The 21,401-nt window shown below is 46.2% G+C and overlaps 1 protein-coding gene across 1 annotated transcript in view; it reads left to right on the top strand.

The window, feature by feature from the left end:
* The window catches only part of BSN (bassoon presynaptic cytomatrix protein), a 192,899-nt gene extending 171,699 nt beyond the window's left edge, over nt 1-21,200 (top strand). The window contains exons 6-13 of the mRNA XM_060272198.1: nt 5,655-7,809; nt 8,185-9,041; nt 9,786-9,882; nt 10,610-10,750; nt 12,444-12,498; nt 13,355-13,453; nt 15,635-15,699; nt 16,158-21,200. Of these exons, the coding sequence (XP_060128181.1) occupies nt 5,655-7,809; nt 8,185-9,041; nt 9,786-9,882; nt 10,610-10,750; nt 12,444-12,484 (3,291 nt within the window). The 3' untranslated portion in view covers nt 12,485-12,498; nt 13,355-13,453; nt 15,635-15,699; nt 16,158-21,200. The remainder of the gene's footprint in view (nt 1-5,654; nt 7,810-8,184; nt 9,042-9,785; nt 9,883-10,609; nt 10,751-12,443; nt 12,499-13,354; nt 13,454-15,634; nt 15,700-16,157) is intronic.
* The last annotated feature ends 201 nt before the right edge of the window (nt 21,201-21,401 follow it).

Genomic DNA, 21,401 nt, shown 5'->3' with positions numbered 1-21,401 from the left:
TTCCCCGACCACTGGTCTTGTTAGCTAGGGATCATGGGAGTTGTAGGCCAAAACATCTGGAGGGCCACAGTTTGGGGATGCCTGTTCTAAAGGATCAAAATTAAACTGTAGTTTTGAACAATATCTCCCTCAAATTTTATTCACTTGGTTTATTGTCATTTTACATTTATTTTACCAGAGTTTATGCTCTTTTTGTTTTCCCAATTTGAACAAGGCATCCACTTTCTAAAAGAAAGATTATTCCTTTTACTGCTTCCTTGAAGTCTGCTCATTAACTAGGTGGGCATCTTCCAGGCTTTGTTTATTCCTTTCTAATCTGCTGTATAGATTTTATCTGAGCTCCCAGTACAGTATGTTTCATTAGCTTCCAAGTGTTCTGAAGACATCTGACTCTCCCTTTCAACTTCCTTTTAACTAATCCCCTCATTTATTAGGTTTCTTCCGTCAATAACATTATGATTGGCATTCTGGTATTCTGACACTATTCTCATCTTGCTTTTGCCTTCAGGCTTTACACTTGGGACTTCAAGTACTGCAGGATAGTTATTTATTGTTTGATGAACAGCTTGTGTTTGTTAGCTGACAGAATGAAAGATTAGTACCTCTCTGTATCAGCTACTAACTGAGGATGCATAGTGGTAGTGATGTGTAAAATGTTCATGATCAACAATATTTTCATGCAAAAACCGTCATTTCAAAGGGTCCACAGCTTCCCCTTTATTTCCATTTCAAGATTATTTTCATGCTTCTTCCACAGCTCTCCCCCACCACCTCCACTTCAGCTCAGCACTTCATGGTGTACTTTAATAGGTTAGACACACATGAGAGATGACACATTTTACAAATGATGCAGACTCAAACTCTTGGCAGATTCATCTGACTCCTACACGCTGCCATTTATCCTGGGTGAAATTCTGTTGATTTCACCAGCACTAGACCTACCTCTACAGTATAAACACTTCTGATTGATATATGCACTGATAATGTGTGAAACTCACCTAGGTATAGTCTGCTTTTGTTTAGGCCACTACAAATTGTATGCGGTAAAAAATGGAGAAACTTCCCCATTCTTCAGCATGTGGCTTCAAAGCTGCGGCCTGTTTTATGTGCTGTTCAGTTCTTCTTGGAGCTGCTACTGCAGGATCTGCCGCAATTGTCTCTCCTTCTCTATTGACATCCTGCAGCTGAGGAGTGAGAGAAATGCCTGAAAATCAGCTGCTTTGGCAGGCCAAGATAGCAATGACACTAGAGTCCAAGAGTGTTCTTTGTCAGCTCTAGAGTCTGGAAGGATCAGCTGATACCCACTGATACTTGCTGCCCAAATTTCAGCAGCAGAAATCTCCCTTCTGCAATTGCTGCTGGAGCTCTTCCATGGCTTTTAAAAGACAATTACCTAAGATGATGTTGGAATCCAAATGCTGCCTGTTGTGAGCCCTGTTGCTGCAAAATGGACTGTTGAGACATGTCCTCCCAATGCAGGAGAGCAAGGGAGAAGGCTAAATATGGCTGCATTATAAGTGCACTGTACGTATCACAAGCTACCAATGCATTGAATAGGTGTAAAGCAGAAAGCAGTGGATCTATGTAAGCCTCTGTTCCTTTCTCACACTTTTCCCTTCCCTTCTCATTCCGGCTTGGGATTTATCTAGTCCAGCCTTTCGCATGATGAATTCTGCATATAAGTTAAATAAGCAGGGAGACAATATACAACCTTGTCGTACTCCTTTCCCAGTTTTGAACCAATCAGTTGTTCCATATCCAGTTCTAACTGTAGCTTCTTGTCCCACATAGAGATTTCTCAGGAGACAGATGAGGTGATCAGGCCTCATCTGGCTGCCCAGGGACACCAGTGGTGACCTAAGGCTAGCAGGCGCTGTGTGGGAAAGCATCTCTCATTTTTCAGCAATGAGAAATGAAAACTGGCTGCTATGAAAATACTCATGAAATGATCTCTGACTGCCCAAGAGCTAATTGTTAATATTTCTGCTCATCAGAATGTCTTCATGTCAGACAGACATGCCCTCTCTGCTTGGCCCAATGGAAACCTGCAGGCTGCATGGCCCTTAGAGACCAATCAGAGATACTGATGGAATAGCTGTTATCCCCTCCTCCAAGATCTACATGATAGCTGTCTCTTTCTAGGGCCGTGCTGATCCTGTATAGTCATTTCAAAATATGTTACTTGCATGACCTCAAATATTCTAACACTGCAAAACGTTGTTGTTCTTTAACATTGTTAGGGTCTCATATTTCCACTGGCTATGTAAGATATGCCAAGGTGGCAAGACCTTTGGGGAGATTTCCTTCCACCTGAATTTTACATACTGTTTGACTTGGGCTTCCGCAAAAGCAAGACAAAAAGAAAAAAATATCAGGATCATTTGAACTTCAAAGACAATGGATTTACACCTTCAGGCTAAATAAGGGTGCCTTTCCCAGACAGACAATTTTTTGCATTATTAGAAACCTGCATTGCCTGCAAAAGCAGAAATCTTCCCAAGATAATCTAAGCAGCGATTTTTATTTTGACTTTAAAAAAAAATCTGTGAACCAGACTGAGTTGATTTTGTTCTGGCTCATTAGAGAAAAATATTCAAGCTGATTCCTGCTTCTTTCAGAACTCATTTCCTCTATGTCAGTAACTGTGGTGATTCATATTGCCATTATTCAATTTAGCCTTTCCAATATTAAGAAGCAGTCCCCCACACACCTGCCCCAAATCATGAGAATTTGTATACAGTATATTTTAGTTGTACATTTTAGTTTTGAAGATAACTACACAAAGGCTTCCTGAATTGGACATGCTCAGTGGGTGTTTTGGGGGGTGGGGGTAAAAGAATGAGGCGCCTCTACTCATATATTGATAAAAATGTTGTAGGTGCCAGCACAAAATGGCTGCCATGTGCTGCAAATAAAATAAAAAAGAAGTGCTCGTACTCTGTATCCAGTGAGTATTTTTGCAGACATGGACATGCTAATCTAGAGCATTGCCAAATTTCAAAACCTCCATAGACATACAATTTCCTTAACTTAGTTTAGTTTAATTTAATGTAAAGGAGAGGGTGAAGCATCATTAAGCATCTGAAGAAGTGTGCATGCACACGAAAGCTCATACCAAAATAAAAACTTAGTTGGTCTTTTAGGTGCTACTGAAGGAATTTTTTTTATTTTACATCATTAAGCAGAATCATTACTGTATTGGCCCGAATATAAGCCGCACCCAAACAGTGGCGTCACAAGGTGGGGGCGGGGGGTGGTGTGCCCCGGGTTCCATGTCTGGGGGGTGACAAGAAGGCACCCTGCGGGGGTGCTTGCCCTGCTGCCCTGACCCAGGCGCGTTAGCGTGAGCAGCCATCATGCCACCGCAGCTGCATGTGGAGGATCCTGCCACCGTCCGTTCAGCGTTCGAGCAGCACCAGTAGCAAACCACTATGTACAACACATGTACGGTGTCGCATGCATGCGCTGTATGTAGCAATGCCGCACATGCGCTGTACATAGCGGTTTGCCACCGGCACCGCCCGAGCGCTATACGGACGACAGTGGGATGCCTCCATCGCCGCTACAGCCGCAAGCAGAGGATCCTGCCACCGTCCATACGGCTCTTGGCTGGTGCTGGTGGCAAACCGCTACATACAATGCATGCACGGTGTCGCACGCATGCGCTGTGTGTAGCGACACTGCACATGTGCTACATACATAGCGGTTTTCCACTGGCATTGCCGGAGTGCCGTACGGACGGCGTAGGGATCCTCTCGCCACCGGCAGGAGCCGCTTACAGCAAGCCGGGGGCCCCCCTTCCCAGACTCCCTCCTTCCCCAGCTCGCTGTAAGCAGCTCCTGCTTTGCCGTGGCTCCCGATAGGGCACAGCTTTGCCAGCAGCCCAGCAAAGCGGCATAGCTCCCCCCTTCCACCGATGGCTCGGGGTACTTGGGAGTCGGGGTGGGGGCGCAGAGGCATAGGAGGGGGGGAAGACCACCCCAGGTGTCATCACTAAGGGGGTGACATTCAACACCCGCCCGCGACTCCCAAGCCTACCCCAAGCTGTTGATGGGTGGGTGGGGGGGTTGTGACAAAAAACATTCCGCACCGGGTACCACCTGGGCTTGCTTCGCCTCTGCACCTGAATGTAAGCCACTCCCTTAAAATTCCACAGGCACTCACACCCATTCCATTTTACCCTATGTCTGTTTCAGCAGCGATATCGTAAAAGCCAGTTTTTGTAAGGTTGTGAATTTAAACTTTTCACAGTTGGAATTTGAAAGAAAAAAAGTGCGGCTTATATTCGGGCCAATATGGTACATAGAATCATTGAGGATTCTGTGTCAGAGAAGGGCAGGAGCATGACGACTGGGGGAATGTGTGGGACGAGGAGGCAGGTGGGGGTGGGGAGGATCCCTCGGAAGGGGCCAGTGATTTGTGAGGTTCTGAGGAGATCGAGGGGAGTCAGGAAGAAGTAACAAGGAGTCAGAGACAGGGGGAAAGGAGGAAGGAAAAGCTGAAAGAGGTCTCAGAAGCTGAACATTGAGATCCCCTCTCTCCCCATCTCCGCTGTATCTCTGCTCAAGGAGAGGCTTGAAGTGAGGGGAGCAACTGGTGCTTGCACACACCACATCAGACAAGGGGTGGGAGGTAAGAAAGCAGGAAGTGGCAGGGCCACACTGTTGCTCCAACTCTCCAAGATAGTGCTACCTTCTGCAGAGGTAGACTTCCTAGGCAGCTAGTTAGCAGGAAGGGGTGTGCACATCCCTTGCACCTTAGCAGCTGATGTAACCAAGTGCTTTGATAATAAAGAACTAAAATTCCTGTCGCTTGTCCTCATTGGTCTGGCTGCATGCGGCATCCTTGTGACTCAATTGCTTTTGAGTCCTGGTGAGTTTTAACAACCATTAGTGTGCAAGGTCTCCATCACAAGATTAGAGCCAGTGTGGTGCAGTATTTAAATGTGGAGATAGGAGCCCCAGAAGTGTGGGCCACTGGGGTTTTTTTTGGTTTTTTTTCAAGATAAATTTTTATTGATTTTCTCCAGACTCTTTACATCAGCATATTAGTTTCATCTTTATACAATATCCAGCTCCTTCTAGCTCAGACTTCCCTCCCCCCCTTAAGTAGGTAGCATAATTCACTTTACTCGCACATTTTAGAATTTTATCAATTCCCAGAGAAGAATGTTAACTCTCTAAAAAAAAGTTGTATCTATAATACATCAACCTTGCAGGATCTAGTTTATGCCCGCCAGAGTCTTTAAATTTTTATAGTTCTCCTTAGCATAGTCCAAAAATTTACTCCATTCTTCTTTGAATTTTGTGTCCTCCTGGTCCCGGATTCTGCAAGTCAAGTTCGCCAACTCCAGGTATTCCAACATCTTCACTCGCCATTCCGCAATTGTGGATAATTCCATCGTTTTCCATCTCTGGGCTAATAGTACTCTCGCTGCCACTGTGGCGTACATGAACAATCTTTGGTCTGCTTTCCAAATTTCGTTTCCCATTAGCCCTAACAAGAAAGCCTCAGGTTTTTTTGGGAACGTGTATTTAAATCAGAAGTGTGGGCCACTGTTGAGTAATACACCCACCTGGTAACAAAAATGGAAGTGTGTTCTTTCACACACATGGTTACCTGCTATCTAAATTAAGCTTTCCATTGCCTTCTAGATGTCAACCCTGCAGTCAAACACCCTCATTCGGAAAGTGAAACGGACGCTGCCTAGCCCCCCGCCGGAAGAAGCTCATCTCCCTCTGACCAGCCAAGCTCACTCACAGATGTACATGCCGGGCCTCATGCAGAAGGGTGTGGCAGGGCCAGCCATTCAGGTGACAAAGGCCAGCCTCCTCAAAGACATTGACCGCGACTTGAAGCTAGTGGAGCACGAGTCCACAAAGCTGCGGAAGAAACAGGCTGAGCTTGATGAAGAAGAAAAGGAGATTGATGCCAAACTGAAGTACTTGGAACTGGGGATTACGCAGAGAAAAGAGTCTTTGCAGAAGGACCGGAATGTCCGTGACTATCCCTACCTGAGATGCTTGGGGGAAAACAGGGATTATATGTCTGACAGCGAACTCAACAACCTTCGACTCTCTGGCTACGAGAGTCTGACAAGGCCTAGTACTGCCCCTTCCAATCAATACACAGACTTTTCCAGTGCACAGTACACATCAGCCTCCTCTTACACCCCATATCAGTACTCCTCAGGACAGGCTGCCCCACCAGGCCCAGCCGCATTCCAGCAAGCAAGGTTTCAGCCTCCACACTACCCCCCAGCAAGCAATGTCCCTGCACAGAACGGATTCCAAGCAAGCCAGATGCCTGCCTACCCTTCCCAAACGACATACCAGAGTCACAGCTTTACTCCAAGCACCGGGTATCAGTCTGAACAGGTTCTGCAAAGTCACCAAGGCTTCCGGCCACCTTACCAAGCACAGACCACGTATCCCAGCCAGACACCTCTGCAGCCAGCGCAGAGCGCTCTTTTCCAGACCCACACGGACACACACACCACCTCCCAGAAACCGCGGCAGACATCACTAGCTGACCTCGAGCAGAAAATGCCCACCAATTACGAAGTAATAGGCAACCCCACGGTGGTCATCTCAGCCGCAACTCCGGAAGTGACGTACAGCACCACAACTGTGACCAGCAGCTATGACCAGTACAAGCCTCCAGAAGGAAGGCTGATGGACAGGAGCGGCGTAGCCCAAAGTCCCTCAACCAGCTATTCCTCTGACTCCCTGTACACCAACCTGGAGCAGAACATTCCTCGGAACTATGTGATGATTGATGACATCAGTGAACTAACCAAAGAGAGCAGCTCAGCAGAGGGCCAAAAAGGAGATTTGCAGTTGCAGAGCAGCAATGGGCGATATATGAAAGAAAAGAGTGACTTGACAGACACAGATGTCTCCAGCAGGCCTTGTTGCTACCCAAAGGGAGAAGAGTCAGAGGAGGACATGTATGATCACCACGGCCCTGACCACCGTGGGAGAGGCTACCATAGGGGCCCAGAGAGCAATGGGAGGATGTCGGGTACCTCCAGCTCCTACTACTATGGGGACAGTGATTACAGGCACTCCACTCGCCCAGACAAGCCTGGGTCCACCATGGCGGTGCAGAAGCATTCTTCCAAAAACTTGGCCCCAGCTGTCATCTCTTCCAAACGCAGCAAACATCGGAAACAAGGTATGGAGCAGAAGATCTCGAAATTCTCCCCTATAGAAGAGGCAAGAGATGTGGAATCAGACCTGGCCACTTACCCAGCAACCACGTCAGTCAGCAGCAGCAGCGTGGCATCCAGAGCGAAGAAGATGCAAGACGACATCACATACGGCCTCAAAAAAAATGTATATGAACAGCAGAAGTATTACAGCGGGTCTGCCAGGGATGCAATGGAAGAAGATGACAGGGCATACAGTGGCGGGCGGTCGAGGTCCTCTGGTTATGTGTCGGACAGAATGTCGAGCCGTGAGATCAGGAGCAGGTCCTACGAGAGAGAGAGCATGGAGAGGCCTCAGAGAGGCAGCTCCAAACCTTCTTCCCTTAGCATGAGTCAAAGTCGCGGGCGACCTCCAATTCGCACACAAACCTCGGAAGAAGAGAGCCCCATCAGTCCTTTGGGGAAGTCCATGGGCGTATCGCGGTCCTCGGGTGGGCCTCTCCCTCAGTCCGCTGGGGACAGCTGCTCTCAGTTCTGCTCCAGTCACTCATTGCCTGATGTACAAGAACATATCAAAGATGTGCCAAGAACCCACTCTTACAAGCACGAAGAAGGTTACATCATGGATGATTCACACTGTGTTGTTTCAGACAGTGAAGGTAATGGCTACCTGTGGTAATTTAACCCCAGAGCATGCCCAAGCGGGTCATATTTGCAAGGACAATACCACAGCCTCCGTTTCCTTGCCAGGTGCCTTTCTCCCGCATTTTGCTTTCTGTTTTGGTGGTTCTGTGTTAGCATGCTGCACTAGTCTGCATGTCCTACTGGTGCTCTGCTCACTGCTTGTTCAGTGTGATACTGTGCTATGATTCCTGTTTATTTATATCTATTTCCCAAGCGGCTACTGTGGCATATCCTGTGTGCATGCGATCGGGTTCCTTGCTTTCTTTTAATTCATTGCATGGCTTCATCCTGGGGTACATTCCCAACTGTGGATGAGGGGATTGACTGTGATCTGTTTTTGGTTTCTGAAGCCTATCACTTGGGTCAGGAGGAGACAGACTGGTTTGATAAGCCGAGGGAACCTCGTTCGGAGAGGATGAGGCATTATGGTGGCCACTCCTCATCCTCCCAAAGGAGGGGTCCAGTTAAGCACACCTATCACGACTATGATGAACCCCCGGATGAAGACATGTGGCATCACGATGACTACTCTCACCCGCGGCACTCCTCTTCCAAAGAACACAGGCACCATGGAGACTATGGGAGACATTCGGCCTCCTCCCGGCACTCCACCGATGACCTGCCCAAGAGGTCATCCAGGCAACATCCAAGAGATGCTGGCCGCCACGAGTCACGCGGACATGGGCAACCCTCTTCCCAGAAGAAGGCTCAGCAGGCCGATGTAAGAGCGCAGCCAGGTTATCCTTCCAGCTCCTCAGAGTACTCCCAGCAGTCTCGGCAGCCGTCGGGCTACCATCAAACCTCAGAGTCCCAAAAATCACAGAGGCAGGTGCAACATGGGCCGCCATCTCAGCAGCCAAAATCGGAGCCTCTTTCGCATCAACAGCAGCAGCAGCAAGCGAGGCAGCAGCAAGTTGGGCAGCAGCAGCAGCAGCAGCAGCAGCCGTCATCCAGGCAGCAGCAGCAGCCGTCGAGCAGACAGCCTCAGCAGCAGCAGCAGCAGCAAGCAGCTCCCTCACAACAATCTTCTCAGCAACAGCAACAGCAAGCTAGGGTGCAGCAGCAACAACAACAGCAGCCACCGCCAGCAGGAACCCAAGCCCAGCCCTCCTCACGGCCAGCCCAACAACAGCCTGGCCAAGCCCAGCCAGCAGGCAAACCCCAATCTGCCCTCCAAGCACAACCTGGCACTCACCCAGCGGGACCAGTAAGTACCTACATGCCTTTGCTTGGGGTCAGTTATACAGTAGGTCCCTCAGAGCTGACGACAACTTGTTTTGCCCCACGTCGGGTGAGAGAGCTGGGCTAAGCGATGGCCTGTTCTATAGTACAGGAGTCGCACAGGGATTGCATCCCCTTAGAACAGGCACCCCCCAAACTCGGCCCTCCAGATGTTTTGGGACTACAATCCCCACCATTCCTGACCACTGGTCCCATTAGCTAAGGATGATGGGACTTGTAGTCCCAAAACATCTGGAGGGCCGAGTTTGGGGGTGCCTGCCTTAGAATGTCAAAGCAAGGAAATGTGCATTTGTGGGCTGTGCACTGTACAGTCTAGGTCACTGTGGAGAATGGAGTCTTCCCAGCAGAGAGGAGGTTCATGGAACTAACAATAGGCCGCAGTAGGGGGAAGTTCAGACACAGACAAAGAAGAAGGGAGGGGAGAGGAAGGGAATGGACTTAAGGGAATGGCCTTGGTTTAGGAGCTTCATATGCAGCTTTCTTGATGGAGATCACAGGCAGTACCTCGGGAATCCTAGCGGGTGGGGAGTATCTGGTGGAGAATAGGGTGGGTGGAGAAGGATTGCTGCGAGACAGCCAAGATGACCTGGCAGTTAAACTCTAGGAAAGAAGGCTGAGAGAAAGACCCCAGGAGATGGGCTTCATTCTACCATTATTTGTTCTTGTTTGCATTAAATAAATACATAAATCACTGTTTGCTGTATTACAGTCTAAAGCAGAGCAGACGGATGCATCCAAACCTACCACAAAAGTGCCACAGGTGGGGAAAGCACCCCAAACACAGCCACCGGGAGCAGCAGCAGGAGGTCAGTCAGCCCCTTTCCAGCACCTGCAATTGTATGTGTTTTCCTTAAAAGGGGTGGCAGCACCAGTGTTTCAGTAGGCTCAGATCTCTCAAAGGGAAGATTAGATTGGAGCCAAAGACCATGTACTGCGGAAAATAATAATAAATGTCCTACCTGAGATTAAGAAGGCAAATGCTTTAGGTCATCTTGCCATGGTTGGCCCCAGAGTGTAGACTAATCAGCGTAGAATTAATTCACGTGAAACCAGCATTCTGTATGTCATAGAAAAGATAAGCACAAGTAGAATGCCCCAAAGCAGCCTCCAGCTTCATTCCACATAGGGTACAATAGGTTTGCTTTGCATAGCTGTCAAAAAAAGGCGGCTTCCCACTCCTGTCTCATTAACCAATTGGGGAAATGACTGTAAGTTGAGTTCTCTCATCATTCAGCTCCAGTTTAAAATACCTTTTTCACCAAGAAGTTTTAGTCATTTATTGTGCCTGTCATACTGATATCTCATCAACACATTGTGCATCTTGGTTAATACTCTTAGAAATAGTTTGGCCATCATTTTCTGGTGAAGGTGGTTAGACAGAAATTGGTTATGGCCTATGAATGTGGGGGGGGGGGGAAATGTGCAAATTGCCAGTTGGACCTACCCTTGGTGATACAGGAGGCTATATGTTTAAATAAATTCATATATGCAGCTAAATAAATCCATACAAATCAATTTCTTTCTTTCCAATAGGCATTAAGATAGGTCCCAAACCAGCAGGTGCACCCACTTCTGCAGGGGCAGCGACTGGACTGCCAGGAGCTGAGGGAGAGAGCGTCTTCTCCAAAATTCTGCCAGGAGGGGCAGCTGAACAAGCAGGCAAATTGACAGAAGGTGAGAGATTTCAGAGGCATCTTTCTTGGATGCCCCATGTCAAAGCATGAGGGATTTGCTCCTGGACACAGCTCACCTGTCTTCATGCTTGCACACGTGGATTTCTTCAACACTTCTTGCAGGACAAATGGCAGAACTGCCGGGCAACTGCTAATTCAGACCATTGGTCCGTCTAGCTCAGGATTATCTGCACTGACTGGTAGTGGGTCTCTGGGATTTCAGGCAGGAGTCTCCCTCAGTCCTCTCTGGAGAAGGCAGAAATCCGAACCTGGGACCTTCTGCACTCATAGCAGATGCTCCACTGCTTTTTCTCTTTTTAAAAAAAATTAAAATAAACTATATTGAGATTTAAATCAAAACATATCAAATCAAAACGAAACAAATTAAAACAAATCAACTCAAAACATAAGAATTCATACAGATATCATACTTCCAAATTTACATCAGAAAAGTAATTGATATCTAATACAGAATTCGACTAAACTTTCTGGTCTAGTCTTTTCCTCTATGAAATCCAAATAAAAAACATACACTTAATATTTCTCTTAAACATATCTAACAAATAAAATTTCCTCTTTTTCCATATACTTCCTCTTGCCTTGATCTTGGTCTCTTTAAGCTTTTGATTGGTTACTGCTTCCCTCACCAAATATTTCACCTGTTTTTCCTTTTGTTTTATAATCGTTACATACAGTACTGGACTCTAGAAATGAATCCAGGATTATAATGTGGGACATTGTTGCTTCATATAATTTCTGAATTTCCCCCATTTTTGTTCAAAATTTTGTTTACTGCCACCTCTAATCGAATTAGTTAATTTTGCTAAATCTACATATCCAAATAATTTTTCCTGCCACTCGTTAATTTTAGGTATATCTTGTCTTTTCAAATACGTGGCTATTAATATTCTTGCAGCTGCAGTGGCATATAAAAATATTTTTGATCCTGTTTTTTTTATTCCCTCATCTATCATTCCTAATAAAATTTTTCAGGATTCTTTTTTACATTGTACTTCAATATTTTTTTTAATTTCTTCAAAGATCTGATTCCAAAAGGCTTTTATCTTGTCGCATTGCCACCACATATGAACAAGTGTCCCTATTTCTTTTTGACACCTCAGCAGATGCTCCACTGCTGAACCACAGCCCTTGTTCTAGTTTACACCTATGTGAGAATACAAGAAACAGGAAGCCAGCAAGAAAAGTAAAAGTTGTGAAGACGAAATCAAAATAAAGAAAATGGGGTTTGGGTGGTAGAACGGTGAAGGAAAAAGCCACGTTAGCATAGGGGACCATCAACACTGCAGGCCAAAAGTGCTCACTTGATGAGGAGGATCACCAAGGGCTAAAAATAGAATTGCCTTATCCCAGGTAGGCCATCTAGCCCAGTGGCCAGCAGCAGTTTCCATCAGCTCAGGCTAACCCTTCTGTTGGGAGATCCTTTTTGACTTGAAATGCCAGGAAGTGACTTTCCTTCTACATCCAAAGCATGTAGCCATGGTCCCTTCCCGTGTCACTAACGGGACTGGCAATGTGATGGCTGATAATATGGAGGAGGGGCTCTTGTGAAATGGAAGAAGGGCCCTAGAAACTGAAAATTCAGTGGGAAAGAGGTGAGTGGGGGAAAGATGCAGGTCAGTCTTTGGTACCACATATGCTGATGGCATTTATTTCTCTTACCTTTACTCCCATAGCTGTGTCAGCTTTTGGCAAGAAATTCACATCATTTTGGTGAGAGAACATCACTGGGTGAGTTGCTTTTTGTTGTCGTAATAATAATAATAATAATAATAATAATAATAATAATAATATATTTCTTGTACCCCACACATCTGACTGGGCTGTCCCTTCCAACAAAGCATATACAGTCATACCTCGGTTTAAGTACGCTTCGGTTTGAGTACTTTCACTTTAAGTACTCCGTGGACCCGTCTGGAACGGATTACTCCACTTTCCATTACTTTCAATGGGAAAGTTCGCTTCAGGTTAAGTACGCTTCAGGTTAAGTACGAACTTCCAGAACCAATTACACTCATACTTTGGGTTAAGTACGCTTCAGGTTGAGTACTCCGTGGACCCGTCTGGAACGGATTAATCCACTTTCCATTACTTTCAATGGGAAACAAAAAATAAAAAAACTTCCTTCCAGTAGCACCTTAGAGACCAACTAAGTTTGTCATAGGTATGAGCTTTCGTGTGCATGCACACTTCTTCAGATACTTTCAATGGGAAAGTTCGCTTCAGGTTAAGTACGCTTCAGGTTAAGTACAGACTTCTGGAACCAATTGTGTACTTAAACCGAGGTACCACTGTACTGTATACACAACCCTCAATGACATTACAGCTGCCGAGCAAAAGTCCTGATACATTTCATCTTCTCTGGCCATTGCAATCCAAAGAGGTCCTGGCGTAATTTCCTGTTTAATAGCTTGGTTCAACTTCTGTCCCTCAACAGGCGCCTTTCATTGCTGCAGCACCCTAATGTCAGAGCTAACCTATTGCACTGTTAATCCAAGTGCCCCCTTCAGTTACTCTGACATTTTTCTTTTTTTCTGCACATGTATATGTTTCTTTCCTAATGTGTGTCTCTCCATCACCTCGGCAGGAGTTTGGGAGAATAAATGGAGATCTCATCATTGCACTGGAAAAACCTATGAAGAATCCATTGGAATTCAGTCTGCCGCACCAGACTCTGGGTATAACAGTGAGTGTCACCTCGTTGCCTCCATTCCTACATTCTTCTGAGGATGTGGATGAGATCAGATACTTGGCTTTCATCAAGGCTCAGAGATGGCCCCCCAAGATACAAAGCCCAGAGGAGATATTTCTTTTACCTAGTCATATGATATCCTGCTTAGCTTATAAGCCGTGCCACTTCCAGTCAAGAGTATATCCTGTTGCTGCTAAATGTTTGTTTAATGTCCACAGCATGCTACACACTGTACAGACTTAGAGAAAAGAGACAGTCCCCATTCAGACTTCTTACAGTCTGTATTAGGTGGATATAGCTAGTGGGGGCAGGGGAGGGCAGGGACTGACACGGAGGAGGAAATGAAGGTGCAGGTCAGTGTGGCTTGGATGGTTTCAAAGAATCATAGAGTTGGAGGGGATCCTGGGGATCATCTAGTCCAACCCCCTGCAATGCAGGAATATACAGCTGGCCCTTACGGGGACCAAACTGCAACATTGGCGTTATCAGCACCACACTCTTAACCAGGCTTCCTCAACCTCGGCCCTCCAGATGTTTTTGGCCTACAACTCCCATGATCCCTAGTTAGCAGGACCAGTGGTCAGGGATGATGGGAATTGTGGTCTCAAAACACCTGGAGGTTGAGGAAGCCTGCTCTTAACCACCTGAGTTTGGGAAAGGCCTTTTTAAAGGAATCTCCTTCTTTGGAGGTTTTTAAGCAGAGTTTGGATGGCCATCTGTCACGTTGCTTTAGGTGACATTCGTGCATTGGACTAGATCAGTGGTCCTCAACCTTGGGCCTCCAGATGTTTTGAGACTACAATTCCCATCATCCCTTGCCACTGGGCCTGCTAGCTAGGGATCATGGGAGTTGTGGGCCAAAAACATCTGGAGGTCCAAGGTTGAGGACCACTGGACTAGATGATGCTTGGGGGCCCTTCCAAATCTACACTATGATTCTAAAGAAGAAGGGCTTAAAGGAGGCTGAGGCACTAAATACTCTTATATACAGCAGGAAGATGTTCTAGACACAGAGGAAAGCATGTCTGGGGGACAGCAATGGCAGAAAAAAAGAGATGGTGAAGCATGATGGAGCAAAAGAGCAGGTTGCCTGCTACAGCAGAGTTGCAATGCTAACTTCCTGGCAGCATTGCCTCTGCTGCTTAACCAGGAGCGAGAGGGACTAGGCAAGAGGGAGGCCAGGATGGTGTGGGCTCAACAGTGGAGCTGTTCCTTTGCTCCTGCCACGGCAACCATGCCACACTAGCCTCCCCACCACCTCCTCCTTCTCCCTCCTCACATTAAGCAGCAATGACACACCTGCCAGGGTGTCCCAGCTGCACCCCACTAGGCGAACTCTGCTACTGTGATGGAGGAAGCAAGAAAATAAAGGTGTGGGATAACACGTAGTTGGCACAATGTCATATAACCTCCCTGCAAACAAATCAGTATGGATGCTCAATAAATAACTGGTGTTGTCCCCGCAAACGCTGTGCAAACAAATTAGGATGAATGGCCAATAAATAGATTGTCTGGAACCGACTGTAGAAATGTGTCCCATTTGTTTGGTGCTTAACTCTGTTGTCTGTAATGGCAAGGCATCAAAAGGGCTTTGTTGTTGCATAAGATTTATTCTGTCAACCATGCCCTTAAAGAATTAAGCCCCCAGACCAGTAATCCAGATGTAAAATGGATAACGGGGGGCATAAGAAGAAGGCATGAAGTGAGGATATTTGCTCTTTGCTGCTTATTTTGACTAAGAAATACCGCTTCGCTCAGCACAATGTTGCAGTGACCATTTTGGGGGAAGCGGCTGTTATTAGCAGTCCTCTCACTGCAGGCAGCAGACAACAATCCTTTCTCTTTGCTCTATCAATAGAACACAGCAGCTCATCTGGAAGCAGGAGGGGAAAGAACCTGTTTTGTGCATTTCCACCAGGAAAGCCAAGTGTGCCATATGCAGAACACTCTTACCTTGGGAAGAGTCGAAATGAGGGGAAGAGGCAGAGAGCTTGGCAGCTCCTTAATGTGGGTAGCAGCACAAGCCTGCATAGGCCCCAGGGCCACAGCCCTGAGACACGAGCAGAGAGAGAACATTTTTGTCCGGCTGATTCCATCCCCTGGGTGTGCTCAGAGCTTTGCCACTTACAGCACTATCTCCTTTCATGGCCCTGTCTGTGTTTTTGTCCATTTTAGAGAGCTCACTGAAAGGACTGCATGCTTTTTGATTTGAGGGGGAAATTGAACTTATCCCAGCTGAGGTAAGTGGGTAGCTTCTTACACTTGCTGCCTCAGTCTGTACATTGCAGTGTGAGCCAGGTCTTGCCCCTGGGTTTGAGTGGAGAGATGAAAGCAAACAACAAATCTCTTTGGGGACAGTGCTGGGTCTTTCAGTCCTAAGTTTCAGACAACCCCAGTATGAAATGGTTGCATCTCAGTGAGCGTGGGCAGCTGATGTCATTACGTAAACCATTCATGCTCTTTGATTGGTCTTTCCTGGCTAGTTCCTTGGGTTGCTTTTGTGCTTTGGTTTTGAGAAATAAGAGAGGCACGTTGCAGCCATGAACAGCACAGTACAGCAGAGCTTTCTCAGGTGGTGCTGTGATCCATAGAGGATCAGGAAAATTTGTGCCAAACCATGGCATGGCAAGAAAGTGTGTTTCTGTGAATGACCTCTTGTAAATATAATATTTCTGATTCTCTCTTTTGTCTCGTCAAGCTTTTGAAACCATGGAAAACCGCTAGGCTGCGAGATGGAAGGTGGAAGAGATCTTTACGGAGAAGTTTGCCAGTGGATCCCATAAGAAGCTCCTTGAGGACATCTGAGCCAACTGTCGCAAACGGCTTTCAGAAGCCGCCTGCTGTCAACTCCACGGTGTTCGTTGCATGAGCCCCAAGGGGTGAAGGCAGACGCTTAGTCTGAGAAGATGTACATAAAAGACGTTTACAGAACATGGCCCGGTCCCAGCTTGTCACACAGACTGGCCACTTCCCTGATCCTGGAGGGAAGGTCTGGGGCTCCAGAAACTACTTCCTGCGGTGGTTCCATTTGTGCCTAAGGTCTAATGTTGGGAGCCATGGCCCTTTCTTGAGATTATACGCAGAGTTTTCTCTATTACTGAATTTGAACTCTAGAATCTTCATAGGTTTTTCCCCACTCTCCAAGATGTGCTTGAGTCGAGGGCTGGGAGCTGGAGGCTCTGCTCTTCACATTCCAGTTTGCCCTGCCGGTCGCTCCACCTGCGCAGTGTTTGTTCCCTCTCATCCTCCCTGCAATGGAAAGCATGGGATGAAGAGAACTTCGACTAGGACCTAACACTGTTTCACCACTGAGATAAGAGGCCATAGGACTCTGAAAGGCAGTGCAAACTGGCTGACTATTGACTGAAGCAAATGCTGGCCAGGCATGTCTATCAGCCACCCCAAAGCCATCCTGAAGCCATTCTAAAGCATTCAAATGGCAGTGCTTTCCGTTGTTAGTGTTGTGCATTGTTTTATGTATGCCTGGGGATTATTTTTATTTCAAAAACAGCCTTAATCATTCCACTTTTATTTATGCGTATACCTCATCAGCACCCAGCAACTGGGGGTTTGGATTTATTTTAAAATTTTGGTTGTGTTTTTTTTTTGTGAGGTTCTTTTTTGTTCTCGGTTTTTTGTTTTTTACTTTGTATCGAACATACTGTTTTTCCTCTTTGCTTTGTCCTGCGTTAGCACATGGACTGTTGTCGGTAGAAGCAATAGAGTGCAGAAGGCTACAAAAAAGAGCACAATCCAGTGTGATGAGATCAGGAGAGCTTGCCTCTGCCATCCTCCTTCCTACTACTACTGTGCAATTCAAGTCCTTCTTAAGCCATTACCAGTGGGCATGCTCAGAACGAAGGAGGAGCTCCCTGGGGGGCAGGATGTCACTGAACCTGCTAGCGAGGAGCTCCTGGCACTGTTACCCGTGAGAGCCGAATGAAAACCCTGTGAAACGGCTCCTCTTTTCCTTTGCTGCAAAGAATCCAGCAAGGGTATGGATGCTCCGGCTCCCATTTGTCTGCACTGTCTGTTTCCTGCCCGTCTCTCGTCCACACTGAGCATGCTCAAGAGCAACAATTCATTGGTGTGACCCATAGGAGCTTCCATTCACCGTGGGTAACAGCAAAATGATTCTCATGTCTAATGTTCTATGCAATGAAATAACAAAACAAAAAAAGTTTAAAAAACAACTGTTAATATTTAATAAGTTCAATGTTATGTATAAGGATTTAATTGCAAATGTGCTATTGAGAAACTGGATAGGTATCTTTATATCGAACACCTGTGCGTATGAAGTTTTCAATTAGTGGCATGCTTGACCCATCCGAGGGACACTTTTGCCAAAGGGTAGCCATAGAGCCGGTGACTGTCTCTGTCTGTTGTAGAGCATGGCTTGCTACTTCTCTGCACGGTTTCATCTATTTAGAATGCTTGCCGTTCTTTGCTTGAGGTTTTTTTTCCTTTCTCTCTCTCTCTCTCTCTCCAGTTGGTTCATCTTCACTTCAGAACGCCATTAGCAGATTTATGCACTTGTTATTGAAGGCCTGTCAGTGACACCATGAAGAGTAATTATCCTGCAGAATGTAAAACCAGATGTTTCCCATGGAACTCCATTCACTATCAGTCCTTTGCCACATCCTTCCCTGGAGTAGCCATTAGTGTCCAGTTCAAGGGGCTTCCTGGGCTTTCTTGAGACCTGAAGCACATTCCTCCTGGCTGGCCAAAGAAAATAGGAAGCCAAAATTCTATCTTGGTTTGAGAGCACCACAGGCTGAGGGAGGTGTTCCAAGACTCAGCTACCCCAATAAATTCTGCATGGACAATTGGAGCAGTGTGGCATCAGATAGTGTAAAGAAAGCATCTCATTCCCCTCCCCTAAGTTCAGAACCTGGGAAACAGCAGTGATGTCTGCTGTTCCCACAAGCACAATGTTAATGAACAAAGACCTACTAAACCACAGCTCCCGACAATGTGAGGGTGACAGCCACTGAGCGGTGCAGTTTAAACTGAAGTAGGTTCCAGAATAGAGACCGTTCCAACTAACTTCCACCATACCAAGCACCCTTGGTGCAATGTTGGTGCTAGGCCTTTTCCTCCATGGTTGGACTCAAAGGCAGAGCTCTGCAAAAGTTGGAACAAAACTGTATGAGCTTTTCCTGACAGAGGAGAAGGGGAAAGGTTAAGAGGCAACTACCTCTGTTACACGAGAGGTTCTTGCAAACACAGAAGTTTGTGACATTTTAAAGAGAACCTGACAGATCAGTGAGTCTAAGGGCCACGTCACCCATTTTGCAGAGGCAAACCTGGGTACCAGCTGGACACTCAAGGAGCAGCAACTCACCAGGACTCCCTGACTCGTATTCCTGGTCTATTTGATACTTAAAACACACTTGCAAATGTGTTTCATGCTTTCACACTTTTCTATTTTATGTGAGCGCTTAAAAAAAGGAGCATGCTGAAAAAGGAATGTATGCTGTGGCCCTTAGGCAGCTGGGGGTCGGAATCACATGAGCTCTCTACAGTAACTAATCCAGGTCTGCATTATTTTGATATAAGCCTTAATGTTACAAGAGACTCATGTGAACAGCTAGCATATAGTGTGGTTCATCTTCTAACTAAAAAGAAAAGAGGACTGTGACACAATAAGCAAAACTGTAAAGGCAGACATGCTTGCATGGTTCCCACGGAGTGCACTTAGGGAAGACTCACACTTTGCAATGTCTTTGGCCAGCAGTGGCCTCTCCTTGTCATCTTAGAGAGAACATTCACACAGCAATTGCCTGCGCTCCTAGTTTGTCACTATGGTGCCCAACTAGAGATCTGGCCAAAAGCCTTAGAAAAGGCAGGTCCCTTTTTGCCTGGGACACCTATGCAATGAGAGCCTGAGGGAGGACACAGTCATCCATGATGGGGGCCAGGGTCAAAGTCTACAGGGTAGAAGCTAGACGGGCAATGCAACTGCACCTGATGCCCGAATGGGTCTGGTGCATCTGGTGCAGGCATGATGTTGAGTTTTAAGGAAGGTCTGTTGATGGTAGTTCAGTCGTTTGCTAAGAACCAAGCTTCTCAGTCAAGATGCAGATATTCTGCCTACACAACCTTTGGCACTATCTTCCCCTCCTGCTCTGGTACCATTGACTGACCTCTAAGCCTTAAGCTATTCCTTCCCATGGATTACAAGGTGGGGAAACAAAATAAAAAAATTCCTTCAGTAGCACCTTAAAGACCAACTAAGTTTTTATTTTGGTATGAGCTTTCGTGTGTATGCACACTTCTTCAGATACACTGAAACAGAAAGTTATCATATGTATGTAGACTAGAGGTTGTCTTCTAAAGTAGCCAAGTCAGGGTATTTTACCAGTGTGGAATGCTTTGTAGAACAAAGGCCAATCATTTGATACAGCATTTGGCTTAGGATGTGGAAATTCATGCAGGAGATAAAGGCAGAGGCCATGCTTTCAAGCTGGCTGCCTCTTGAATTCCTTGCACTGTTGAATTGGTTACTCTACTAATAAAAGCATAAGCAGGTACTTGGGCCCTACCTCACTGTGCTGTTTCATTGGAGGAGACCAGAAAATATCACCTTGGCTTCAGAAAATGCTAGTTGAGTTTTCCATGGGCAAGGAAACTGCACACTCTCCTTGTTGGCAATCACCCATTGTAAGGATCCAGTTTTGGAAGCAGTTTGCGTACCTGTTTGGTTCATCTTGGAGTTGTGGCCGCCATAGCAGTCATGGAGTTTATGGATCTTTCTGATGATAGACAGACTGGTAATAATTCCAAGTAGAAGGGGTGGCACCTACTCATAGTGGACCTACATCCAGGATGGAAGGCTTGATTGCTAAGCATATGTTCTTGGCAGCTGCTTCAGCTAGGATGGCAAGCTGGGGTAGAGACTCCCAAAATGGAGATTTGCTTCCAACTTGAGTCAAACAAGGCATTTGGTAGCAACAACTGCATGTTTCTCCACCCAGCTCCTTCCCTGCCACTCAGGCCTCCCCTGTCGTCCCCCCCCAAAAAAAAATATACAAAGGATTACCCACAATGACAAGTGCAAAATCTGAGGATGCTTCTTCAGGGCTCTAGGTTGAATTTGTGTCCCCTACAGGTTTTCTCAACAGTGGCTGCTACAACCTCCCTCCCTCCCTCCCTTCCATTGTAAATATTTGTACAGTGTGTAAAATAATAAAACTAAATTAAAAATCTCATGTGGTATGAAGAAAAAAAAAGAAAAACTACAACTCACAGGCCCCTTTTCAGGGGCTCCATCTCACCAACCAGCACACCTGCCAACTCTTGCTTTTGTGTACAAAAGATCAACAAACAAAGCCTGGTGTTTGTGACTGGCTCCTTTGGACTGTTCCTCTTCTTGCAAAGCATAGCAGAGTCTTGTAGAGTTGTTGTGGCTGTCACATGACATGTACCTTTCATGCCCTCATCCTGCCTCCCATGTATCTTGAGTTGTTCCCTTATCTCTTTTTTATTTTTATTATCTTGGAGGCAGGAGGGGTTCTGTATAAAAATTATTTGGGGAAAAAAATACCAACCACCACCCATCAAACAAAAGAAGAAGTTTACAGTTGTAAGTGCAATGACCTAAATCCTTTATCTGAACATTGTAAATGATGTGTGTGTCCTGCTGTGCTCTGTGAGAACTTGTAGTATTTCAGTGTACCACCTCATGTATTGTGATTCCGTATGGGAAGTTGCCCTACAAGGTATTTCTGTGGAAAACAGAATAAAAGGACTTAATATGATTCACAAGGCTGGGTCCCTGCCTACTGGGGGCACATAAAGTTAGGGTGGTTCCCCCTCCTCCTGGGGATATCTAGATTTGAAAGCGGTGTAAACTTTCCTTGCTTCTCCATACACTTTCTTCTAAAATCTAGTTTTCAGATTGGTGCTACAGCCAGTGCTATTTTTTTTCTAGAAAATGAAG

The sequence above is a fragment of the Zootoca vivipara genome, chromosome 2, assembly GCF_963506605.1.
Source record: "Zootoca vivipara chromosome 2, rZooViv1.1, whole genome shotgun sequence".
NCBI lineage: Eukaryota > Metazoa > Chordata > Lepidosauria > Squamata > Lacertidae > Zootoca > Zootoca vivipara.
Note: the sequence above shows the minus strand (reverse complement) of the source record. Positions and strands in the feature narration are given on the sequence as shown.